Here is a 27,851-nt window from a genome sequence, read left to right as displayed (position 1 = left end):
TTATTTTCCAGTGGGAAAAAACCCAACTCTGCCATTTTATTCAGGCTACAGAAGCTATTAATCCTCCAAAGTGGCTGTTTGCAAACAGTAACGCCTGCTAAGTTCTTCCTTACAGCTTTTTTTCAGCTTGCCTGCACAGAACATGGGTATAGATGTGCTCATCCCTTACTCTTTTACAGATGCTGCTCTGGCAAGTGTCACTGCAGCAATGTCCATCAGAAATGTCACTCAAGAGAAACATTTGCCAGATCTGCCTGGCAGCATGAGCTAAATCACCTCACTGTGGATCGAATGTAGCTCGTCCTTGCCTCTCCCTCTCTAAGAAAATCATTAGGGAGCCACAGAAGAGCTGATAACTAGCCATGAGTGACTTGCAGCAGATGCTAAATATTGTAACACTGATAACAGTTAATTTTTTACTGTGAGATCTGAAACTCTAGAAACTTTATTCATTACTGAGGAATGGTTACTCTAATTTTAAGGGACTGGTAGAGGAACTTGTGGAAACAGAACAAACTAGTAAGTGAATATATGATCTGATTAATAAACATTCCATTCTAGCCCTTAGCCTTGAGTATCCTGAGTTTAAAGCTAGCTCACACTCTTACATGTTTATGCAATGATGCTTAACACATGGACCTCACTTGAAACTATGAATCAGTAAGAGGGCTCCCATGGGTTCACTGAACACTGATTTGGTTCATGTTTCTTGAGAAGAGGTACAAGGCAAGTCAGGTACCATAAGTGGGATACGTAGGAGATGGAGAGCAAACCAAAACAGAGGTAAAAGGAACAGGGACTTTTAAGCTTGTTGTAATTTGCCTAATCCTGTTGAGATGAATGTTTCATGTACTTTAGTTCTGATAAGTAGTCTTAACATTTTTCTCCTGCAGATTATCACTGTCTATGGCTTGTCAATCTATGCTGAGCTTCAGTCTCAAAGGATAGACGGTTGTGTGCTGCAAGACTGACAAGAAATATTAAAATTAATTAATTCAGGAAGTCAAAGTTGGTTCTTACATTTTCCTACATAGCCCAACTGAAGGGGATGTACTATGCAGACCTAAGACCCCGGTCCTGCTGCTGCCAATTTCTTAGCAGATCACTGCATCCATGTCAGAACTTCCTTGAAGGTAAAAAGTGCCTGCTACCAACTGCTGGGTCCAGACCTTGCCACAGGAAAGATCTGACCCCAGAGCAGATGAGCAGAAACTTCCTAGGTGACCTTTCCAGCTGTCAGAGAGTCGCTCCCACTGAGGTGCCTTTGATCCCAAGGAGAGGCAGGAACCGATGCATGGCTCTTAAGATAACTAATTTTAGCAGCTGCATCTGTTTAATTGGGACTCTCAGCAGAACATGACTGCAGAGGGAGCCCAGAGGGAAAGTAAGAGATCATTCAGGTATGAATTGCAAATGTTTTAAAGCTTCACTCTCCCCTGGATAAGTCCTCCTAGGAGCTGTGATATTTGTGCTGCTGCCATTCCTGGCCAATCTCGTGCACTTGGATGGGAAGTTTCTTCCCGTGCAGGAGAATATTTAATAGAAGTATACGAGAGATCTACTTAATATGTGGCATTTCTCTGTCATACAGCACGATACTAAATATTGTCCAGAGCTACTGAAGATATTTGGACATTTCAAAGCTATTTTACACCATTTTCATAATTTTCTGCATGAGCTGAGTGCTAAACTTCCAGATTTTTTGTTGATAGCTGTCAAAGGTCCGTTAAATACTGAAAATCTCTTTAAAATGTTCAGAACCTCAGCCACCTTTGAAAATCTTAAGTATTGTGTAGGAGGCATATCAGTTGCCCTCTGTTTGTGTCTTATGTTACCAAGAACAGTATCTATCATTGTTCTCTTTTACCTGTTTGTCAGTCCTGAATGCCACTGATATTTCCAATAGAGAACTTGGGTGAAGGTGCTGCTGAAAATGTAATACTTAAGTATAAAAGGCAACTGTGATGTAGAATTGTATTAGGAGATTGGCTCTTAATTCACCATCTTTCTCATATAAAAACTTGACATTATTTAAATATTATGCTAAATGAACACTTTTCTATTTCATTGTTCTTTTGAAGAATGTGACATTACTGCCTAGTCAAGAACTGGATATAACCTTTTTCATCAATATGCCAATAGTACATTGTTTCTACATTTAGAAAGAGAATGCCAAAAGCTAAGACTTGAACATGCATCTGCTTTGGATTAGATTTACAGACTGTCATGGAAACACAAGAAAAGAATAAAGAGGCATTGCTTATAACCTGGAATAATTTGATTTCAGGTTTTGCATCCAAAAGTCTTATTGTTATTCTCTTTTGAAAATAATTAAAGGTTGGCAGCACTCACAGTTATGTGAAAGTGACAATCCCTTGTAGTAAGGGATTTTAGGTAGAACATGATGTGTCAAACTGATCTCGTTGTTCTCTTAGAAGATGGATCCTACAGCTGATAAGTCAGTGACAAGAACTTGAAATATGCTTTATACTGTGCATTCAAGTTAAAATAAATGTTGAATCTGCCAACAGTTTTCTTTAAAATACATGTAAACACTTTTCACAGCATTTTGTTTATCAGCGGTTTGCTGAATACCTCTTCAAACTTTGCAGCAATCTGACGTGTCAGCCTTTTCAAGTTGTGTCAAACTCTGACCACCAGTACAAGAGTTGCTTGATTTATAGAAAAAATCATTATTATTCGTGCTAAGCTGTCAATAAAATGAACAACAATGGTGCTTCCTGATCCCTAATGTTCTGTAATACACAGTTGTTGGAAGCTGCATTCCTCTGGGAGAGGTGGGTGGGAAAGTATTGCTGTTGAGAACTTTGGCTTACCGAGACAGCAAGGGGCAAGCCAGCTTTTGAGAACCTGCAAGCTGTGAATTCTTTTTCCTGAAAAAGAAACAAAGGATTGTGTCCTACTTTTCTAGAGATTAGCTTTTGTTTAATCTTCCAGTCTTCTGGCATACTGAATCACTGACTACTCTAATAACAACATACTACTTAATCCTTACGAAACATGTAGTGATAATTCAGCCTAAGAAACAATTCATGTTTTACTGCTGCTAGCTAAAAGTTTATGTTAAAATTTCTGTTGTTACAGGAAAAAAAAAAAGAAATGTGGGTTGTTTGGGTTTTTCTCCTCTTTTTTTTTTTTTTCCAGTGAACTCTCTAATCACAATATTCTCAGTTATTTCAGGCATCCTTATCATAGATGGTCAGTTCTTACTGGGTTTCATTTTGTACTCTCTGAGAGCAGACCAAAGGCCTACCTTTCCATTTCATCAGGAAAAAAGTAAGAAAAGAAAACCTGTTAATTACAGGTGGTGTTTATGTCTAAAGATGTGATCTAGCTTCACATAAATCAACAATTTTTTGTCTTGGGAAGAAAAACAGCTGTTTGGTAAAAAGGAAAAAAGATCTCTAAATAGAGAAAAATCTGCAAAATGTCATTAATATTTGTTGCTGATATGAGGAAATTTTTTTTTTTTAAAAAGGACAGGTTGAGACAAAAATGTCATTTTAACAATTTCTCTTAAAGTCATTTCAGCAGTATTATGCTAGTTCAAAAGATACGTATTCCTAATCTGCTACTTTCAGCTCATTTTCCACATTAAAAAATCATCCTAAGACTCCAGGTTCCACAGCAGCAATCATAAAAGCTGGCAAAAAGATAACTTTAAGTAAGTTTATAAACTGCCAGGCCAAGAGCAAAATGTCTGATCAGACTGAGATGTACACTTTAAGCTACTCTTCATGGACCTGCTGTGCTGCTTCATGCCTAGTATGTGATACTTAAACAGCTGAGGGACTTTTTCAGTACATTAATATGTAACGGTCAGAGAAGTAGAGAACTGGGTCAGAATTGAGCTTTGTAACTTTTAGTCAGGAGTTGGCTTTGGTTTTCAACTGGAATTTGTGGAAAATCTTGTGTGGTACTCGCCCAGGTTTTGAATCTTCACATGTTGTCAATAATGTAATTAATGATTTTGCACTGTTCTTGAAGTAGGGAAAATCTACTTGTTAAATAGTATTAATGAACGTACTGCTTCTACTGTTAACCTTACTGCATGTTTACTGCTGTCATGTGGGAGGGCAAATAGTGACATTTTTATTGTTGGGTGCATGCCACACAAAATGCAGACTTGACAGTACATCACAGACAAGTCAGTAGAACAGTGAAAATCAGTGAGACCTGGTGCTGACAAGCTTTAGGACAACAATTAAAGCCACATTTCAAAACATGCTTTTATGGCACTGAGACAGCTCTTCTACACTGTATGTGTTCCAGCCTAATCACCCTGTGCGTGGACGTGCCTTCTTAACCTTGTCCACTGTGCTTCATTTTTCTCTTTTTAATTTGCCTCCTTCAAGTCTTCCCACTGACTCACTTACTAGCACATCCTTCTGAGATGTTTTAAAAATAGATGGCTGAAAATAAGAACATTACATAAAAATGTGGAACCACTAAGACATGTGGCAAATGTTCATAATAAATCACTCTCCCTCCTTTACCTTTTGCATCGACTGTGAAATCTTTTGAGCAGACATCTTAATTTTCTCTGCAGGTAATACACTCAGTATACAATGTTGCTGGACCTACAGACAATTAGCGATAAGTAACCCTGTGACAGACTTCGATTCAGTCATTTCAGTGGCTTAATGTGAAGGAAAAGTCTATAGGCCAGACTGGATGATCAAAATCATGGTTTTGGGCTTGCAGTTCAATCGAACCACATTTGTAGGTGTTTATCAGTGTAACATGGTACAGTACAGTAATAACCACTGTGTTCAAGAATAATTGTTTTAAGAATTTTATGCTGTACTTCAAATAGCATTGGATATCACACTACGCAGTGTAAAACCAAACCATTTAGGTTTGTTTAATATGACAATTATAGATTAGATGAATTTAATGTAATATAAAAACATGATGAAGGAATTTAAATCTTTTAAATCTTTTAAACATGTCATTTAATCTTTTGCTAATATAAAGATGCAAGTTCATTTTCAATATTCCCTATTTTCCTATTGCTCTTATATTACTAATTTGAATGCTCTTTTGGTTTTGTGGTTAGATTTTTTAATCTGGTTTACGTGTGTTTAATTTCAACAGAGATTTATCTGCAGAGAAAAGACTGAGGTCTAAAGATCAATTCATTTTGTTATGTTTTCTTCCCACCCACCTTTTCAAGTTTCAGAGGGATAGGGAGTAATTTGTTTGCTTTTCTGTATGCTTGCACACGTTGTATTTGTAAATGACAAAATACTAGCCTGATTTTTAATACTTCTGTAATTTGGTCCACTTGCTCTGATTCATTAAAAAAAAAGAAGTAATTTGTTTCACCAGGAGCTCCCAGGTAGCTTTTGAGCTATTAGTTGGAGCTTCCATTCTGGAAAGGTACACATCAGTAATCAAGTCGATTTACTTCTTTCGGTGTGAATTCATTGTGAAGGAGGGCCAGTCCTGAGACCTCTCTGTGATTGATACCTCTGAACTGTGAAAGGAGCTAGTATAAAGTCTATGACAAAACCCACTGCCTTTTTCAACAGGGGCAAAAACACTGAAAGTGAATTTTTCAGAGAGTGAATAGCACAGCATTCTTTTGCTGCACTACATCCTGGGAAACTTACTGTGTCATATTTCCTCCCTAAGGATATTATCTTCCATGTAAAGAAATATGTTTGGAGGAATGCCAGTTAAAGCTTTTCCCTTTCTCTTCTTCCTTTTGGTTGCTTGCAGGACTTTACAAAGAGACACAGAGCCACAGCAAGTGAAGAAACATCTCTGTGTTAATTAATCAGGCTGGGGGATTAGGGCCAGCTGGGGTCATTATAAATTGCTAGGAACAGCATGGGAAGTTGAGACACCTCGGGCTGGGTGGTCAGCGTGCTGGTAGACAGAAGGAAAAGTATCTTCTTTTCTGTAGAGAATTTATGCTGGAGGAAATAAGCGGGGGTGGGGGGTGTTCTCTGTCAATCTTTAAAGTTAGAACTAGTTTCTCTTGCATTATTTATTGGTTGTAGGGTTTCATGTATCCCTTCTGAGTGCTGGAGGAAAGTGTTGCATAGAAGTGCTCTACAAGGCATCTCTACTGAGATAAACTGAGAGGTTTAATTAAGTTAGGGCTTGAATGTATTGAAGGTAGAGGAAAAGCAAGCTTGAAGTCCAGTATGCTGAGATCTGCCAATATCTTTATCTTTGTAGCTGACCGGAACTTGGGTTCCTTCAAATCCTAGTTATGACATTTCTTTCTCGTAGGTACCCTAGGCTGAGTAATCTGCCTGATGCCACTTGGATAGTAGTTTGACTAGCTACTGTATTCTGGGGTCAAATCATGCTTTTGGCAACGAGATGTTCCCCTGAACTATATCAATCTATTTACTATGAAATGTAAATGTACTTTTTACTATGTACTTTTTACTATGTAATGTACATGTACTACATGTACAGCTACAGGCAAACACTGGAGGCAGGAAGTTTTCTTTGGGTTGCTTGTGATATATGGAATAATCATAACTGACTCTGAATACTCATGCTGACTCTTTTAAATATTCTTTTTCCTTTTTTTCTACCCTTAACACCGGAATACATTCCTGCCTTCTGGGTAAACCTGAATAAAACTTAATGTTAATTTGCAATCTTTTTGCCTTCATGCTAAGCTACCCAAGATATTTTACTGTTAATTTCACAGTTCTTGGAACCTCAAGGCAATGCAGCACCTGTAAAGTCTCAAAACTAGTGAACAATGTCTATAGTTAGGAATGAGTGCAATGGTCTACTGAGCTTAGAAATGTGCTCAGCATTACATGGGTTTCTGTTACTTTGTCATGCAAAGTATCTTGTAGATTTGTTCTAGCTCTCATTGCTTCTGCTGGGGACAGTGCAGACGGAGGCTCAAGTAAGAGGCAATTACAGAAGGGGATATGTGAAGACAAAAGCATGACAAAGATCTCTAGGTGATTCTGGCCAGGTGGTGTAAATCTGAGCATTTAGAATATTAAAGGATGCAATCGGTAACTGAGGAAGAAACTAGGAAAGCTCAGGTTGTATTTGTTATGGTGGGCAGGAAGTCCTTTCAGTCAACTGGAAATTACTGTAGCAAGGAGCTTAGTCTGCAGAGGGACTCTGACAACTTTTGAGTTGCACAAGATGCATGCTTGAAAGCCGGGGAGGGATAAGAGGGGCACCGAGGAGGAGTATGCAGCAGCTAAAGGCAGCTGTAAGAATCACTGCTCTGTGCATTTCATAATGAAAACCTTTCGGCAAGACTTTTAGAGAGGCTAGAGTGGTATCTTCACTGTGTCCGTGGTTGAACCACTTGTATACCTTGTACGTGTCCTGGAGCAATCATCTGTTGGGCTGGAAGAAAGCAGGAATACCTCGTGCTTAGTTTCCCTGTAGAGGGGAAGAGAGGCCTGGCTGCAAGAAGGAGGGAGGTCTTGCACCAGCATTTGTGTGAAGGAAGCAGCAGCGCTAGCCCTGTTACCCATTATCTCATCTCACCTCAGAGGGCAGGATGCATTGGAGAGTGCAGTTGGCAAGCATAAAAAGTTGACAGCCATTAACAGCATTGTTAGTGATGTGTTTAATGTGTGAAATACACAGTAATTTTTTTATAGGATAATGGCCAATAAATAAAGTGACAGAAGTATATAGTATAAATTCCATCCTTCCAGAACAGCTTCTAGCTCTAACAGGAAAGGGAGGACCCATCTGCCTGAGCACTGAGTTAGCTGCTCCTTTACCTTGCCAAGTAGTGCAGGTACCACTAGATGGCTGTCAGACAGAAGGTGTGAGGACCTCTGGGAGAGCATCCAGGGCAGCCCAGGATTCAATGTCGGGCCTTTACAAAGTGTTTTTGAGGTGGGGTCTTAACTATCAGAAAGCTGGGGGCAGGCAGAGACTTAATCATGCTGAATTGTCTTTGTATGATGCAAATCATCACTGTTAATTATAAATGGGATGATGTTTTGGCTTGGAAAGCAACATTTAGAGGCAGGGTACTCGTGGTCTGCTATGGGGTTTCGTAGGCTGGAGGCCTCTCTCTGAGCCACCAGTGTCAGGTTAAGTGAATTCTGATTTGGTAGTTCAGACGTTGAAGAGACAGAGGTCCCAGAGACAAGAAGAGCTGAATCACTGGAGCATTTTCCTTTTTTCAACTTAGTAATTTGTATAACAGTATTAGAAGTGTATCTTAAAGCTGTCTTGTGATAGTACAAAGTGTTTGTCTCAGAAGGCAGTAACAAAATCGAGAAGATGTTAAATAAGAAGGGGACCAGCAGAGTGACTTGATTGCGGGGGTCCTGTTTGGCCCCTAGTCTTAGGCTCGGATCTAGCTGGAACACAGCCCCTGAAGAGCGAGCACATCATCTGTCCATATGCGCTTCACTTCCTTGATGGACTGGAAGAGTGGGAGAAAATCCTGAACACTGATGTCTTAATATTGGCTCAACACCAGAGCGATGTTCCTGCAGATTTAGTTACACTCATCTGGACATTTGGCTCATATGTTGATAAGATGCTTCTTCAATAATTTTCTTCAGTCAGTAGAAGTACACTGAATGACTGCATTGGGAGGGAAGCCAATGCAATGTTACAAAGATACACTTCACTCCTCAGATGTGCAACTTTAGGTCACAGCTGGGGACATGTTAGCTGAAAAACTGTCTGCCATGGCACAGCGTATTTAGTGATCCTCCTAAAGCCTATGAATAAAAAATGGATTGCCCCCATGCAGCACAAAAGGCATGAATGGAAGGAAAGAACGAAAGAGGAAACTGTACCTGTGGCAGCCAGTGAGCTGTGGAAATTGGAGTAATTTCTTATGGGTAAACCCACAGGTTCCCTGAGGAAAAACCTCCATTAGGACTTGTTCCTCTAGACCTGCTTCCCTGCTATCTCATGAGACTCAGTCATGCAAATACAGTTCCTTGGGACAATTCCCATACATAAATTTTGGCAGGGTTAAACTCTGTGCAGAGTCTTCAGCTTAAAAGCCACTTGACTTACCCACCACATCTTGGAAGAGGAAAACTTCCAAAACTAATACAAGCTTGATTATTCAGCAGAAAAGCAGTTAGGAGAAATGAGTGCTATTGCTGTCTTGTTATGTTCAGGGTGCCCTAAGATTTTTGGCTGGTTGTTCTTGCTCTCTGAATAAAATGAGAGAATCACATAAATATTGGCAGTCCTCAGTGCTGCTTTTTAGCCAGAGTTGAGCAAACAGCTATGACTATGCCAGCATTTCTCTCAAATGAGCATGCCCTTAAGGAGCAGGCTCAGCACCTCCTTGTAGTTATAATTGGAGTGTATTCTCTCCCATGCACAGGAACACAATTGTCTAATAGTGGGCTACAGGTTGGGATATTCCTTGGTATTAGAGACCCTTTGCTGGCCCCTCTTCTCTCTATTGGAAACGGGGTGAATCAAGAATTGCATCCCTTTTCTTCCAGTTTCCTACCCAGAATCAGCCACACTGGAAATCTTTGAAGGTCTTAAGAAACTCCCTCCCTTTTGGAAATGCGGGTGTTTGGGAGCATTCAGTGTAGCCTTTTCAGAGAGTGCACGGTCAGTGTTTTTAGGAAGATTGACATATATATATAAAACTACAACAGGCAGTGGTAGGAGTATAGCTAAGAATGGAAATACAAAGGCTTGTGTTTGTGTCTGGGTTTGCAGTTCTTGTCAACAGGTTGCAGGGATCACAGTCCAACAAAACTTGTGAAGCCTGGAGTGTTGATCATGGTTGGTGGTAAAAGGGAGGTTGATCTTTCTCTTCAGCTTTCTGATTGATTTTTTTACATTTCAGAATCACTTGATGAAGGACGAGAATGACAGTGAACATATTGCAGCAATGCAGAAGTACTTACAGCCTTATTCTCAGCTGTGGTAAGTTGGATTAAATCTATGGATTTTAAGAGTGATACTGACCTACACCACATCTAGGCTGCTTTTTTTTTTTTCTTTGGTATCCCAAGCTCAGACACAGAAGCAAGCAGAGTGAAACATAGAGGTCTTTTCTAAAACCAGACAGAACCTACGTTACTTCAATGAAATAAAGTATAGTCAAGTATAAAATTTCACTATCATAATATTTAGTTGCACTTTTAGAATTTTCAGTATACTAGGTGATTCAAACTCTATAGACTTTCACAAAGCCAGAGGCACTTTGCAGCTCACCCGAATATCTGACAGCCTGCAAAAATGGGCCTTTAATTTGCTGTTATTTCAACAAACAGTGATTAAAGACCAGCAAACCTATTCTACTGACATATTTTGGTCTTTTGGGAAATAATTTGGAACTGATTTATCTTTCGTTCTGTGTAGTGTTCCCTCCAACATTCTTGCTCTTGAAATGCATTTCTTTGGTTTTTGTTGGTTTGGTTTGGTTTTTTTTTTTAATGCCACTTGTGTAATAACTCTGAGGAATGGACCCTTGGTTACAGTTTTATTCAGAAATGCAAAATTCTGTAGACAAAATGCAGTTTTAAATTCTGTTAGAACATTTCACAATCTCTGAACCACTTATGGCATAAATCTATTTGACCTTCAATTTCCCTTAGGTATCTTTGTATCAGTATGAAATTAGTTTAATTTGTTTAAGCATGCATACTTACACCTTAATGAGCTGATAGCATTATCTTTATCAACTCTGGAAATGACTGTACTAAATCCTGCAGTATCTTTGCTGAACTGTGTAATAATTCTTTTTTTCTTTAATCACAAGTAGCTCATAGCTCTTTTGTCCCTCTGAAGCTTTGATATTTCCTGGTGTTTGTTGTCTTTGAGCTGAGATTATTTTTGTGAAATTCTCATATAAAAGTCTCTCAGAGTTACAACAGCTCTAACTAATTTGTTGTGGAACTAGGCAGTTAGGAAAGCTTCAGGATAGCTAGGTAAAAGTAAAACATCAGACTAATGAAAACGTAATAATTTGGAGAAGTAGATCCCCAAGGCATAAAGTTTTATGATTGTTACCTGCTTTGTTGTTCTGGTGAGGATATTTCAAGAACAGTGATTTGCAAGTGAAATTTTAATTAGAAAATTTTAATGGATATTTTCTTAAAAGACGATGTAAGACACTTAAAGGACAGTACAAGACCTGTTGATTGAAGGACATAAAAGCATGTCCTTTGTTTTATTAGTATTTTCTGTTCATGACTGCAATCCAATTATCTTTAGTATGTGTCACACGGTACCTTTAAGGTTATGAATTTTAATAAGAAAATTCTTTAATGGGTTGGCTTCTTGTATAGCAAAGGAACAATTCCTGATGTGGGGTTCCAAAGCGGGCAGGTGAAAACAAAAGAAGCTGTGGAACTAGGAAGGTACTTGGTCTGCGTCCTGTCTGCGTGGGAAATGATGTGGACCTGGATGTGGAGTTAAAGGCAAATGGTGGAACATCAGCAAATGATCATGCTGTTTGTCTGAAATGAAGTGAAACGTCACTGGATTGTCACAGAAGCGTTGTGAGGGCTTTATTGCCCTGCAAGGTCAATATAAATTGTACCTTATCTGCTTTAACTTCAGGCAGAAGACAAATTCTGTATCACTCCATTTGCTCTTACTGAGAATAGTCACAGTTTCTTGAAAGCTGATGAAATTATTTTGAAGAAGGCAAGATAAAACCTGTTGAGTCATAGGTAGTGTCTGAGTAACTAATGTTTGGCTGAATGCTAGAACTGGCAATCAGGAAATTTTGGAAGATGTTATGACTTTATTATATGCATGTATGGAGTTCTACGCTAATACATTAAGTCCTAAAGGATTTTTTTTAAACAAAATTGTCAAGTATGAAGCAGTAGACCTTTTCATTTAAGATTTTAAATTTTAAGTGTTGTTTCGGGATGATTATGTTTTATTACTTAGTTATGGTACTTATTACTGGTGATATAACAGACTATAACTTTATGGTACTTATTACTGGTGATATAACAGACTATAACTTTCAGAAGAGAAACAGCTGAAGAGTCTTCTACAGCCCTTTCCTTTTAGACATATGCGTGATTTTTATAACTGGTGTAGTTATGGCAGGAATCAAGTATGGAAATAATGAAATTTGAGTTGGATTTTTATCCCTCTTGCTGAATCTACTGTAATACTCAGCTAAGGTGTTCCTTAAGCACTTCTACTTGGTGCTGATGATCCAGGCCTGGATTTTTACATGAGTTTCCTTAGTACTATTCTGAATGCAGATCTCTCTTATAGTGAAGTAGCTTTGGGTTAGCTTTTTTCCCCCTCTGTGTGAGCTTTTCACAGAGATCAGATACTGGCTTAAAGGAACTACAAGAACATTAAACTTTGGGGAAAATAAGTTTTTGAGTACTAGCTTCTATAAGAAGTAAAATGGTACAGACAGGAGCACAGGGGGGAAGGGAAATGCCTTAGTTCTTTCTCTTCATCATCTTTTCATTATGAGTATCATTTTAGTCATCCAGAAAAAAAAAAAGTAGAGTATTAGGTTTCATCCTAATATTGCAAATTAAGAACTGAAGCTTCCTAATAAGATCTGCACCCCACATGCAACAATCAGTTTGCCCAAACTAGTCGGGGAGTTCTGCAGACCTCGGTTGAGCTGAATGCTGGTGTCCTGCAAGGAAAGAGGAGTATTCAGCTCAGTCTCTGTGCTTCACCTGCTGGGAAAATCCAGTTGAATGCCCCACATCAGAGGCCAGCAGAGAATCCAGTGTGCACACTGTGAGCACCTGATATATTCAAACCTTGTCCTGTTTCTTAGGGCTTTGCCAGGTATTGTGCCATGCCATTGCTACAGAAGCAAAATAGTTCGCAGGAAGGAATTTAACGCTTTCAGTAAAATGTGCTAGAATATCTAGCTATTTACCATGCTGAAACCAGTTTCCATTTAGGAAAAGTGAGCGTTATATCAGCCTTTTATCAGTTTTAACTTTAACATGTGGCTAATAATTTATTACTTGTAGAAGTAAAAACTTTCTAATGCTCCTTCAGGGAATGTGCTGTACTTTTCATTTCCTTGACCTTCCAGGTTTTCATCATTATTTATAGATCACTGCAATGTATTAAAATAATTTCCTGAACAAAAAAAAAAAAGGGAAAAAATCTTTCATTAGGAATAAAATCAGAGGGGGCATGCTGAGTGTAATTTCTATCAGCAGATGTGCTTAATTGTTCAAAATAACTGCAGAATACTATTTGGGTATGTTTGAAATAAAAATATTGACCAATAAAAGTTTTAAATAATTCTGCTATAATTTTTGCATAGTATATCCAGTACGCTTAGTGAGTTGTTTTGCAATTTACCCCTAAAATAATGTACTTTTCCCTCAAATGAATTTATGTGACTTAAATAATAAACCTGGTAACTTTAATTATATATGAATACTAATGACTGGATGGAAACTTCAGATTGCCAAAGACACACGAAAGGCAAGTTTCAGGAGACCTAACAGTATGTTGAAATAATAAAATACTGAACCTATGAAACTAATAGGAGTTCATTACTGAAATAATAGTATGTCTGTCTTTGTGATGCTTCTCCACCAGAGGAACTGATGAAAATCAAAGAGGAGAAGCAGCTGGAGAATAGCCAGGAGGTAAAAGGGCTGCCATGAGAATTTGAAACAACCTGCAGAATCTCTGAAGAAATGAGAGTTAGGTCAAAGCAAAGGTCTTAGCCCTTCAGTGCAATTTCAACGTCATAGAAAATTTGCATTTAGCCTGTGATCAAAACCCATTCACTGTGTTTTGGTTCCAAGTCAGACCAGTAATTGGAAGGGTCCTGTATCGCGTTTTCATGTGACGCTGTCACACTGGCTGGTGTCCGTAGCTGGTTTGCAGAGCAGGATATGTATCACCATCCCCAAACAAAACAGCATGGTGTGGAGTTTTGTGGGTCCCTTCATTATACAGTAGGAGTTGTTGCTATATCAGAGTAGCAATTAGAAGCTTAAAAAGAGATGTAATGCCTTGGTGAGGGCTGAACAACATCGTTTTCTCTGGATAATGGGTGCTGTTCCTTTGCTGCTTCCAGGATTTAGATTCAGGGAAAAGGCTTTGAATTAAGAGAAGCTGGATGCCAGGCCCCTAAACTGCTCTTTTAATTAAGTCTAGTTATGAAATGATATGATCTTGGCAACAACAATATCTGCTAATTGTAACTGAGTGTTCTGAATTTGTTACTCAGTTGAGTTACACAGGAACTAAATGTTCCTCTCAACATATTTTCTCCCTCCCTAGTAACACAATGAATCATGAAGGACATTTTCTATGAAAGCTGGTGCAGCCCAGACCCAGCTATAGGAGGAGATGAAGTTAGAAACAGAAATGTATGTTATGGTCCTGATTCTGCTGAAAGTACAAGCACTTACCTCGCTCTTGAACATTGGTGATTTTTTTGTTTGTTTGCTTTACCTCCGTGTTTCAGCACATTCTTGCATTGTGTTTTGGAAGAACTTACACAAACTTAAATGCTTGAGTGAGTCAAGGTCTGGACTGCTGTGAATTTGGGTGCATGTTATATCCACAACCCTGCCTACATCACAGAACCTGTTGGTGTTATAAGTACTTGGGCAGTAAAAGCTGCAATATTTTTCCAGCTATCTACATGTTTAGAACAATGTGGCTGGGCTAATTTTCTGTGGGACCCTGTTAACTAACTCCTGAACTAGCAAGAAGGCTGTTAATTACAAGCAACAAATCAGTTGCACTACCTAATTGTTTGTATTTCCAAAGTGTGTGTCTGTGGGGAGAAATATCTTCTAAAAGATGTGGCTTTTCTGCATCAGGACACGTGTTCTAACAGGCATCAGTCAGCAGGGAGCAAGCACTGTCTTTGGCTCTGCCAGGCCAGAGGGGCAGAAGTGGACTGTGCTGGGTATTGTGGCAGTGTGCAATTGTTTTTCCTAAGAAACTGGAATAACTGTAAAGAAATACAGACTCTCCCAGAGAAATGCAGGTGGCATTACCATGCGTAGGACCATGGAGAGGTCTGGGTCATGGTCGAGTTTGGGGTTGGATTTTGTCTGGTGTACCATCTAAGTAGTCCTACTGTAGAGAATTGCTGGCAAAAAATAAATGCTAATTGTGAAAAATGAAAATAAAAAATCAGATAGACCTACGCATAAACCAGCAGAAATTCCACCCTTTATGTGGCAAATATAAATGCCTGTCATCTAGTGTCGACTTCTTCCGGTTATGTTGGAACATCCCATCTATAATCCGCTACAGTTTCTCTGGTTTAAATCATAGAGTCAATAGCAAGATAAATCCAAGAGATTAATTTGGGTCACGTGATCCAAACTGTGCCAACAACTGTGCTTTTCTGTACTTAAGCTATGCAGCGCAGTGAGGATAGTATCTAAAAACCGAAACTCCCGAATGCCTGCATGAAGTTGCATAACTCTGCAAGTGACTGTGTTTGTAAGTCCATGTGGGAGACGGGTCACGACGCCTGAAAGTACCCCCTGGGCTCCAAACTGCACCGTACTGGGCAAGAATGGTGCCTGCTGAAAACTGGAACTGAATGGTCCCTTCACGGATCTTTGCTCCATCACAAGGTCATGGGGTCCTTGGTAAGATTTAAGAAATGGAATAATGAAAGCTGAAAATCTGATTAAAAAATAATTTAGGCCTTGATTCATCTCAGTACTTAAATACATGCCCAACGTTGAGCATGTCAAAGTTCTGTGGGTAGCAGCAGGACTGCTTACAAACTGAGGACCTGACGTGAGCTGACGCAGGCCCTCAACACACAGGGGTTTGCACAGAGCTGGCCTTCATGTCTTGGTGTTGGTTTTCACTAACTGCATTCACAGGTAAAGGTAAAAGAAATTGTAAAAGATCATCTAGACTATCCCATGAAGTAGCATTGTTGACTTCTGTGTAGTCCTATCACTTTCTTCTGGCTATACTTGGATATCCCAACATTTGCATTAGGAAATTTCTCCCACTGCCTCTTTGGCAATCATTCACCTCATTCTTTACTATTTATACCTTTGGATACTCCTGAGCTATCATGTCATTTTCAATAACTAACTTTCAATAATTTTTCATCTTTCTTCCAGAGGAGCCATCACCATTCAGTGAAAAAGATAACACCAGCTCTTTTTAGTATGGTCAATAAGCTTAGGGTTTTTTTATTCCTCATTATTATTTTAAATAAGTATATGAAAAAGAAGTTTGAAAATTTTTGCTATCTAGTATGAAATGTTTACAGTTTGCAGACCGCAACTGCGTTTCAAGCAAATTCTCTTGTAAAGACTATATGTTTTATACAATAGCAGTGCAATTTGTTATTTATAGATTGATTGTCTGGCTACAGGCGAACTTCGAAAGCTTTCACATACAGTGCTTTTATTTTAAGCTTATTAGTGGCTTTAGATACAGAATTCAGATTTGTATCGAGGCTTCTTCTGTATCTGGTAGATGAGCATTGTATAAACAACACTGGTGCATAGCCCTGAAAGAATGCATCCTAATGCTTGGCTGAAGATATTAATTGCAAGAGCATTGGGAACTCAAAGGCAAATAAAATAACAAGAAGCTGTTTTGTTTGTTACTTGTTCAATATTAGGTATTCAGCAAGATACATGACTGGCAGAGACAAAGTTTATTCTTATTAGTCATAGAGAAGAATTAATATATATTATTGAATAAACTCTGACTTTTGACATTCTCAAAACCTCTAGTTCCATTATGTGTTGGAGCTTGCTGTGTTGGCTTGACTGCTTATTATACCTCTGCTGGCAGAAAAGAATAGCGTCATAACCTATGTTGTTGCTTGGCTTTGTGTGTTATGTTGACGTACATAAGTGTATATTTCTATTCCTGTTCTTGGGAATGCTTTACAACGAGGCTTAGTTCCCTGTGTAAATGTATTTGATTGGTGATGCTTGATCCTCCAGGATCAAGCTGTCTGTCTCATTGAAGGTGTCACTTTCACCAGACTGATTGGCATTTTTTACTCTGTTTAGCCGAGATTGTAGTCGTTCATGTTCCTTTCTCAACTCCGAGTAGGAATGGGAGAAAGTGTGGAATATTGATGTTGCAGGAAAAGACATGATGAGAATCCCACTGAGGATGCTGCTGAGAGCCACCATCTGGCCTGGGACGCTCCGTGGTACCATATCTCCGTACCCCACAGTGGTCATTGAAATGATAGCCCACCAGTAAGAAGCAGGTATGCTTGTAAATTCAAGCACCTTCCCAGATTCATTCTCGGCAAGATAGACCAAAGGAGAAAACAGAGTGACAGCCACACACAAGAAGAGTAAAAGCAGGCCAAATTCCCGTGTGCATCTCCGAACTGTGAGGCCCAAAGTCTGCAAGCCCAAGGAATGTCGGGCAAGGCGCATTACATACAAGATCCTCAAGGCACGTAAAACCCGTAGCACCAAACCAACCTTCTCCAAATATGTGTTGCTGCTTGGCCTGTCATCCTCCTCATTTGAGTCATCTTCTGAGAAGATGAGGGAAACGTAATAGGGCGAAATAGCCACAAAGTCAATTATATTTAGGGGTCCTTTGAAGAACTGACACTTGCTCCTTGCCTGAATGAATCGGAGGCAGAACTCCAGGGAAAACCAAGCCACACAGATGGTCTCTATGACGAAGATGTAATAGCACTTCTGGGAACACTCGCCCTGACACAAAACAAAAAGAGAATTAAATAAAAGAACAGTCTGTGAGCCAGCATCCAAAAACACTAAGGAAGAAGCAATATGTATCTGCTTGAGTCACTGATATCAGAAATAAACAAATCCCAACTAGCAGGTAGTCATATGGCAGACATCTTTCAATGGTGTGTAGACAATAATGAGCATGTGAAATATCTGAATGAACAGATCTATCTACCTGCTTATTTTTATTATGTTGTTTCTTCCAGTGTAAATGAATGAAACTTGTCTCTGTATAAAGTCTTGGCATGCAGCCTGTAAGTCCCAAATAAGTCCCACTTTCTGATCTCAAATAGAAATTAATTTAAACTTGAGTGGTTTATAAGCCTGTACAAAAATCAGTTTATCTTCAAAAGAAAGATTAATGTTTGAATGTCGCTGTAAACTTCTGGTGCTGTTCAATGCATGGTGCTTCCACAAATGCTGTGTACTCTGGTGCAGTTAAAAGTGGTTCAGAGATATTCATTAAGTCATCTGGATCCTTGGCTCAGTTATGCCATATATAAATCTTGTTTCTTTCTGTACCTGCAAATGTTTTAATCTAAAGGAAAAGAAATATCCACCCAGTAGGTGAAACTTGCCATGAAGAATCCTCTCCCAGTGTTGAGGCCACTTGCTACAAGCAGCATTTTCTCAGGTTTGTTATCAAAGGGATTACTTTAGTTGAACTACCTTGGATTCACATGTTTTTGTTTTCCTGAGCTGAGCTTAAAAAAATGAAACTTCTTTTGGCCTATTCCAGTGAAACAAAGAGGCAAATGTAAACTACCTCGTAATTATTTGGGTAAGCAAGAGACACGTTGAGCTTTGTCCTTTAGTGATGGGCAGCCACTACGTTACGTCCATCCAAAGAGCGAGCTAACAGATGGACACATCAGTTACAGGGACTGAGGTTACATGCTGCCTTCTTCATATGCACAAGTGTCTGCTTACTGTATTCCAGCTGGCAGAAAACAAACCAGGTCCCGCCACCATTTTTTGCCTCATACAAGATAAGAAATAACAGTGAAAGCAGCATGTACTGCTTAGCAGCTGGACATCTCCCCCTGAAAAGAACACATCGTTTTTAAATACTGGTGTCACTGCTTTCTTACACACCCTGTCTATCCTGTTGATAAATACATTCCTGTACCTGTACAGAGAATTAATATGTTCTTAAGAAACCTGGTTTTGTGATTGGACTAATGCTGGGGTTTTTTTGCTTTTAAGCATTGTGAATAAGTTTATTGAAGAATTCTACCTAACCAGTACTTGTATGGTATTTTCACAGTGGATGCTGCTATTTACATTAAGTTCTTGCATCGGTGCAAATATTTGGCTTGCAGTTCTAATCCAAAACCAGTTCAAGTGAACTGGAGTCTTTCACGGACTTTGGCTGACTTTGAAGCAGCCCTGTGTGCTTTTCTTTGCTGAGCACATTATCAAAACACTGGCATATGAAGTGTACGTGGTTTGAATTTTTGGTGAAGATGAGAAATCTTAGCTATAACTGGGAATCAGAGGACAGCATTGGCTGGTCTCACAACCCTTTGAAATTCCGGGCTGGACTCAGAATATGGGTTGTCACTGTATGTTCCAGAAAACCTGAATGTAGAAGGTGGTAATTTCATTCTAGATTTTTAAGCTGCTTGAAAATTAGTATTTAGCAAATAGCTCTTTCCAGCTACAAGTTTGGTACCTGAAGCCTTAGCAAGGTTAAAGTGTCTTCTCCTTTTATTCCTGCTGAACAGGGATTTGCATCTCTGAGATTTTCACAACTGCAGAAGATCAAGCAGAATTAGGGATGATGGAGGATCTGTGCAGAGAAAGAACCTCCTTTTGGGAGAGCAGAGTGGCCATGTGTTATTCAGGAATAACTGCAGACCCTTGCTTCATGAAAGGCTTTTTTGTAACCTCTGTAGAATAAAGTCAGGGCTGCTGTATGCATCTTTCCTGATAGCCTGTCTGTGAAATTAAGCAATTTCGAGGAACAGTTCCTCATACAGTCTTATCCATTCCCAGCCAAATTTAATGAGCAATATTCATTTAAAACACCATAGGAAACACACCCTCCAACTACTAATTAAACTTGCTACCAATGTTCAGTTACCCTCTGCATTGCAATGGGATGTTGGTTTTTTAGAGTGTCCCTTGTGATAGAATTACTGCTATTCTTGGGAGTAGCAAGTCTTGTTGTTCAGGCAGTGTTTATATCATTGGCTATCTGAGGTTCCCCAGGTAAAATGGTAACATATCCCTTATGTATACGTTTTACCCTGTCTAACCCTCAGAACAATTTAGCTCTGTAGCACCATTTGGGGATTTTTCCTCTTTCTGCACAGTAGACTGTCAAGATCATAATTTATCTCTTAAAGTAAATATTGCAAAAGGTAATGAAGACTTGGCCTTGCTAGAGTTATGCACAAAGGATCAGGTTTTAGCTCCTTTTGAAGTCATTGCCATGCCAGTGCCTAGAGTGCATTGATGTTTGCAGAGCTGTTGACTTGGCTCGATGAGATTTCTTGCAATCAGCAGTTGTGTTATGCAGTGTTCACTTTTTCTGAGTTGTAAATTATTTGTACAGTGCAGCCTGGACTCTGCACAGACCTGCCTGTGGTCATTCTAGTGGTGTGGCCTGTGAATTATTCATTGTTCCCATCAAGATTTATTTTATTTTTTATTAACTGGGCTGAATTTCCAGTACATCTGTTACTTATTTACCATTATACATTTACAGGTGACTGCTCTCAGATCATCATGTAGCTTTCACTATTCCTTCCTTGGAAAATACAAGAAAAGAAATTCTCTTTTCTGGAAGTTTTAACCATTGAGATCTAGGGTGTCTTTTGAATTGAGTGTGAAATTTCAAGGTGTAGCTTTGTAAGGACTGGTTGGGAGATTTTGTTCTTCTCACCATCCTCGGTTGCCTTAGTATTCCCCATGGAAAGTTATATATATTTAGAGAAAGCAACTTGTGCAGTCAGCTTCCTAAATGCATATTTCATTTTTCAGAAGAGCATCCTTCAAATCAAACTTTTCAGGAATGTTACTGTGCATTTTATTTTTCCTTTGTGCATAGTTGTGGACGTAAAGGATGGGGAGTGCTCCCCTGTTAGCACACTTTGTCTTTTTTATGTACTTTGCGAAAGACATTGCAGAAATGTTTGCATATGATTCAAACCATAGTCCCTTTTTCTGCTGCAGCAAACAAAAGAGTGACAATATCACAGTCTCTGACACTGTGACTAATGCAGAGAATTCTGTGCTTCATTTTTGTCAGAAGAGACAGAAAAAGAAGGGTGTGTTTGCTCCAAACATACCTACGCTACGTGAAGGCATGCAGCAAAACCAGCCCTGTTTCTCTGGGAGGGAACTGATTTACCTGTGCAGCACAGTAGTTCTGTATGGAGATGACTAACTCAAGCCCTAGAAATAACGCAGCTGGGCTACCATCTCACAGTAGGGCCATTTCACTCCATTATATAGTGTAGACGTACCATAATTTAGTCAGTCCATATACCACATCTGCCAGAAACTTCCAAGCCTCTTTCTCTGCCTGTCTATTTCTCTGTCACCAGTGTCTGGAAAGAGAGTGTAAGACCCTGGCTCTGTGATATTTAATGAGAACATGATTATTGATTTCACACTGGGAGATAGATTTCATCCAGTGAGTTTGTATGTGAATGTTTTATGTACTAGGAATATTTGTATATATTATGTAATATATGTGATATGGTTTATATGGAATATCCCTCTCTAATGTCAGTCTCTTTGAAGATTCGTGATCCTTCTGAACATCCTGTTTAAAAGCAGCGAATATTAGACTAAAAGGGAAAAAGAGGAAATAATAAGTACCAAAGCCAATTTCTGTTTCTCCCAGTATTTTTGATGATTATTACACCTCAGAGTGCTTTATGTTCCACTTACAACTGTTGTCCAAAGAGCAGGCAGAATAACATACTGAATTCAAATACTATGTTCTTACCAAAATAGCGCTGCCTCTGTGTCAGTGGTAGATTTCAAATTTGCTGCTGTCACCAAATTCCTGTTAGATGGTAGTTACTTTCAGTGAACTGCCAAATTGTGGCCCAAATACTCTGATCCATTAAAGGGTTTGGGTTTTTTTTCAGAAGTGGCCAATAAAGGAAATTTCTGTGCCACAACAGCTTCTATATATTTCCTCTTTCTGAACAAAGCAAACACATTTGGGAAATTCTAGTGATCAGTGCCTGTCTACACAAAACACAACAAACAACTCCCTCTCTTGACCTTGCTGTTAACTAGAGGAGAATTCTGAGCTTTTATTTTCAGATCTTTGAGTCAAATTTGTCACTGACTTTTCTCCTGTCTGCATTTTTGCACCTGAACTGCCATGGTGTAGTGGAACCTATAAAAGTTCTGAGCCACTATGGTGTTGACTGTGAACATGAGGGGAAGATGAGGTTTTATTTATAACTGACCGCAAGATATTTTGGGTGGGCTTTTTCAACAAAACTCTCTGACATGTTTTGCACTACCATAGAGTCAATCAGTACTCAAACTATCATCAACTCTGGCAGGAGAACAGTTATCACAAAGCCAGTGGTGAGTGAGTATCTAACTCTTTATACTTTATTCATCCTGCAGATTTACTTTTGAACAATGCAAGAATTTATCAGGATTTATGGATCTTGTCTCTAGCTGAAAATCTACAACATACGATATAAAATGAGTGCCTGGTATTGATCTTACATATGGAAAAAGCATTTGGCTCACCAATGAAGGAAACAATCTTTTGTATGTAAAAAGTTATATACTGAGCCTGATGCCTGAAATATTGAGTGATTTCTTAAATTTATAAACCACCTGAAAGAAGCAAAGTGGCTGCTTCAAACTTCTGTACCACCAGAGATAAGAAGCAATTAAGGCTTCCTTTTCATTATTGCCTTCCGCTGTACAAGGCAATGGCTCATTTTCTGCGTTCTCTTATGTGGTGGAATGTTTATAGTGTTACAGGAAAATTCCTTATTTTAGGATACTTCTATTAACTTCTCTTTAGATATAAAAAAATAGACTCATAATAAAATATAAGAATGGCAGTACTGAGTCCAGTTAGCCCAGTGCCCTATTCCAACACCCTGAGAAAAGAGATGCCCAAAGCAAATCTCCTGGCTTCTATTTTCCACTCCAGAGCTTCCTGAGCTGAAGGTGGTGTTTGTGTAAGAAAACTGAATTGCTTTTCTACAAAGTTTGGCCATCCTTTTGTCTGCTGCCTATTGCATGAAGACTCACCTCTTTGCTTTGAACTAGGTTCCCAGTAGTTTCACCTGACGCCCCTAAGCTCTGTCACTGGAAGGGACGCTGGCTACTTGATTGTCATTTACTCATTTCCTGCCATTTGCAATTTTGTAGACCTCTGTTGCAGCCACTGTCATAGCTCGTTCCTATCCTGAGGAATTCTGCCTGCCTTAGTCCTTGTGTGAAGTCGTTCCATCCTTGTTGCCTTTCTCTGGCCCTTTTCCTTTTTGAGGTGGAAGGGGCTGAGACTGCAGTTTTAAAGTGTGGGTGAGCTGTAGGTTATATAGTCAAATTTATATCCAGTTTATGATCAAGAATTCAAGAAATTTTGCTTTTTTATTGTGCACTCTTTAAAAAAGTTTAAGCAAGTTGGATCCATGTAGGGACAATGCTTAGAATGTAGTATTTCTATAGTGAGAAATTGTGTGACTCCAGAAGGTGTTACTGCAGCTTTCTTGGAGTAACTTTTTTCAAAAGGATCTGAGGTTCAGGAATTCAGCACCTCCAAGGCCAGGACTGGCCAGGGTAGTGTATGGCAGCCAAATCTCAGACCTCAATTGCACAAGTGAGTTTACAGAAAAGAAACTTACTCACTAACAGTGAATTCAAGCTAAATGAACTTGAGATACGTGCCACTCACAAGACAAATAAGATAAACTTGCTGACCAAGCGCCCTCTTAGTTTACCAGGAAACATTAGTTAAAGTGTAATGATATCTAGGATAATAAAAAAAGTCAGATCTCAGAGTTATGCTGCACTAACCTATCTTACAAGAGATATAAATCTCATCTAGTGAAAACAGTATCTTTACATGCATCAATAATTGTAACAATGCCCACAGAGACTGAATCAGAATTTCCCCTGTGGAATATATATCTTGTCTATCCACAGTGGTTTTCAGATGCAACTCACTTTGTTACATTTTCTAGACAAGGAAAAAATTTATTATTTCTGGATAAGTGGATGAGAACACCAAGGAACTATTCTTATGCCTTCAGGGTGTGCTCTGTGCTGATAATTTGTGTCCCACTTGGTTGAACTCTGAGACACACTGTAATTAAAATATGATCTGGAAAACTTGTTCTGAATCATTACCTGATCTGCCAATTAATTTGCCTCTGCCAAAGATTTACCCCAAGACCTTTTGCAGTGGATATTTACCCTTTAGTCCATTGTAAGGTGTTTTCCATAAATGCTGAAGCAAACACAAAACAGAGTGATAATCTGTGTTTTGCAAATCACACACTTTGGTGTGCTCCTCTTACAAAACTGTTTGAGGATTCTGAACATTTGAACCTGAGTCTGTGTGGCCTGTTAGCAGCTGAAGGCTGTGTTGCACATTGACAGAAAGGGTGTCAGGTTTTACCTCTGGTCCGCTCACCAGTATCAACCAGAACAGATCTTTCTAATCCTCTGCAGAGCACTGTGGAAATCAGTGGCACAATTTTGATGGCAAGGTAGTGGTGGACTACTTACCAGCAGGCTAGCGAAGTTTGGCACTTTTCTGGAAAGGGGTGTCAGATCCCCGCCTACTCTATATTGTGGCCATGGACTCTTCATGTTTTGTTGCTGATACTTAAAAACAAAAAAACCCAAACCAGATCTTTTTGAAGCAATTTCTGGAGTGTAAAAAAGGGAACTGAAACTATCTGAAAACATCAGAGGGACACATGCAAAGTTTCTCTTCATCTGAGGAAAAATGGGGAAAGAAATCCTGTTATTCCCATTATATTAGAAGTGAGCATTGCAGCTGTATTGGGATAGGAGTTGGATAGGTACCAACTTTCTGCCCTTGGTGTGACTGACTCTAAGTGGAATTTCATTGGCAACAATCTGAACCTGTTTTCCATGGTGTGTAATTTGGGATTTCACACAATCTATAAATAGGGTGGAGTCTGAGATGCAGGACAGGCAAACCTGCAGCATTTCTCATGATCTCCTTTCTATGGTTGCCAGTTAACACTGTTCATGATGATGTTAGTGATTTTAAGTGTTTCTTGTGTCAAATAATCTATTTCAAATAGCGAAAGTTGCACCAATGCTTGTAGAACACTTTGCTAATAGGTGCTGCTAGTTCGGTATATGGATTAGATCAGAATCATGTAATCCCTACAGATATTAATATTTTCAAAGCTTTAGAGTGGAAATCAACATGTACATCAGCAATATGTATATACGTTGCTTATACAGCATACTTACAAGAAAAACAACTAATATTATTTGTGAAGCCAAGTTGATAAAAGTCCTTGAACACAGCTAGAAGTCATGACTGAACCGCTGTAAGCAAACACTGTTATTCCCAGGGTAAATTTAAGGAAACCAGCTGGCTCATCATCATAAAACAAATGAGTGATGGACAGAAAGGATCTGAAACCTCTTCCCAGCTAGATCTACCCTAGATGCAGTAGTGATTGCTTCCAAGTAAAGGCTGGTTTGGTGTTCAGTCACCCATACTAAACAGTCTCAAAACAAAGCAGGAAAGGAACTCACAAAGCAATATGTTTGACTCTTCTTGATTCAGACTCCTATTGGAATTCTAAAGGAGACTTTCTTTAAACATAGGACCCGGACCTGCTTAGCACTCTGCAGTCAAAGGATAGGCTGCCAGAACATCATCTCTCACACCAGAAACGCGCCTGGCTCCGTGGCTGATGCAAGGTCGCAATTCACATCTGCTAAACCTACCCTGGCAGGTCCAGATTTTGTTTGGCACGTTCAAGTACAGCCAGTTACTGCTCAGATCCTTCCCTCTGATCCGGACAGTGTTTTGTGGGCAGAGGCCCATGTCCACTGAAGTGGTAGCAGATGGGATCAGTCTGTATTGTGGCTATTGACCTGCCTTCTGCCTGCTCGTGCTATCCAACACTTAGTAGAGAGGCTTATCTCAGCACGACTGCTCTTCTTGCAGTCTGGCCTTTTGGCCCACTCAGAGAAAAAACATTCAGCCCTCTATGTGGAGGATTTAGAAGCAAAACTCGCGGGAATTTTCCTCTCTAAGCCCAAGGTTGACATTTTCTGGAAAGGGTGCTGTTTTCCAGCCTTTTGTGCTTCTCAGGCTTTTATACGTGGGCAGTGCATCCTGGTCTACAGCTTCTCCCTGGGCAATTCCCTCTGTGGAAAAAAATGCGAGCTAACGTGATAGTGCAAAACCAAGCTTCGGTTCTTGCTCTTGCCTGCCCACAAATCCAAGGCGGTGGGTCTGCAGGGTGAGGCTACAAGTCTAGAGAGTGGTTAGGCAGGAGCAGAGGCAGACCAAGACCTCAGTGTAGGGAACCGAGATACCTAACCGGCTCCTGGCTGTTCTTATCCCAGTCCGCAGCAGGAAAGGAACAGATGCAGGGGAGAAATCCCTTTTGGCTGTAAAATGATGACTCAGTTAGGAAGTGTTGTGTCAGTCTACGTTCCCTGCGTACCTGGAGCTGTGGGATCCAGCTGCAGTGCAGCAGGTACTGCTGAATCACTGCGACCGCATTGCTGCTATTATTTGAATAATTAAACCATGCTCTGCTGAATCACATCATGGTTAGGGAGAATTTGAAAACCCTATGTTATGGATCACTTCAGTACTTGGATTTATGGTTACAGACTGATGCAATAAAATCAAAAGGTTTACAGCCTGCTGAGAAAGAGACTGTAACCTGATTTACAGAATGATGAGCTTGTTAAAGGAGTGCTGCGTATTCTGATCACAGAACGACTTCCCACTCACTTTGCTTTATGGGAAAGAAGCCTGGACTCGTGAAAACAATTGCTACAGCTAGTACATTTGAGGAAACTAAACAAATATTGGGATTATATTAATGTGGACAGTAGAAAGAACATAGAAGGAAATTATTATCTCTGTATCCAACACATAATTATCTCCTCTGGGGCAGAAGTGTAACTAAAATATTTCAGTTAACTTGTTAGCTTGGGTCCTTATTCTGCAAACACCGTGAGAATCAGTCTGAAGAATCTGAATTTGATTTAAACCAATTGGTGACCCAAGAGTGTTTGTGTTAGTAAAAAGATGTGGAAGTATTATCTTTTTCTTGTTTTTCTAATAAGAAATTTAACAGACTTCATTTTGTAACTGTGAAGAACAATATAGTCAAAATGACAAGGTCTGGGACTTAGAAGGATATCCTTCTATTTCCAATTTTGCTGCTGGTCAAATCATCTACCCTGTTACAGTTTCTTCTCTGCTTCTTTCCTCACTGCATTCTAAGTTCTTTGGAGCAGAAACTACTTGTTATTGTACCTGTGTAGTACAGGGTGTACAGCGGGGTCCCAAATGTCGTTGAATCTGTTATAAGGAAAATACTAGTGCTAACAGGAGATGCTGGCACTGTGGGAATCAACACAAAATATGCAGTTCATAGCCCTGATGCTGCAATGAAATTAGCAATTAGATTTGTTTAGAATTAAAATACCAGATTGTGAATTCGACTGCAGCAGTAGACTGAGGAGTCCTCAAAGATTTCCATCATATTCAAAGAGGAATTTCTAAAGCACATGCAAATTTGGATTGTTATTTATTTTTAATATTTGTTGCAGTATTGCTACAAACTTGGAGGATGCATTGATTTCAAATAGCGTTTTCCAAAGATAGAGTGCCTCCCTCAGAGGAATTACCCATCTTCCCAAAGAAGGCATTTATTAGGTAATCATCTGTGCTTGAGATGAGTCAAGTGAGGAAAGTGAACAGGATTTTTTTTCCTGTTGTAAGTATTACAAACTTGAAAGCAGCAAAAGGGAAAAGGAAGCGTGATTCCCAGTGAGGAACACATGTGCTGGCACATTGAATAGCAGTTGATTGACTGCCCGTTGCAGAGCAGCTAGAACAGCTGGGTGTCCCCCCAGGATAGCGTGCAAAGCCAGGAGACTTAGTGCTGTTGGGATACAGCCAAAATTGGATGAACATAAGGCAAACTAATAATGTCTAATTGTGCTTTCTGA

The 27,851-nt window shown here is 39.4% G+C and overlaps 1 protein-coding gene and 1 long non-coding RNA gene across 2 annotated transcripts in view; one reads left to right on the top strand and one right to left on the bottom strand.

The window, feature by feature from the left end:
* LOC138687231 (uncharacterized) overlaps positions 1-27,851 on the top strand; it is a 117,614-nt gene that overhangs the window by 15,393 nt on the left and 74,370 nt on the right. The window contains exon 3 of the long non-coding RNA XR_011326469.1: positions 9,815-9,894. This is a non-coding gene — a long non-coding RNA (uncharacterized lncRNA). The remainder of the gene's footprint in view (positions 1-9,814; positions 9,895-27,851) is intronic.
* Positions 7,623-27,851, bottom strand: part of KCNG4 (potassium voltage-gated channel modifier subfamily G member 4) — a 28,596-nt gene continuing 8,367 nt past the window's right edge. Inside the window, exon 3 of the mRNA XM_009920359.2 lies at positions 7,623-17,624. Coding sequence (XP_009918661.1) covers positions 16,839-17,624 — 786 coding nt within the window. The 3' untranslated portion in view covers positions 7,623-16,838. The remainder of the gene's footprint in view (positions 17,625-27,851) is intronic.

Source organism: Haliaeetus albicilla, chromosome 10 (genome assembly GCF_947461875.1).
Source record: "Haliaeetus albicilla chromosome 10, bHalAlb1.1, whole genome shotgun sequence".
NCBI classification, from domain to species: Eukaryota; Metazoa; Chordata; class Aves; order Accipitriformes; family Accipitridae; genus Haliaeetus; species Haliaeetus albicilla.
The sequence above is the reverse complement of the archived record's forward strand: the minus strand, read 5'-3'. Positions and strand labels throughout refer to the sequence as shown.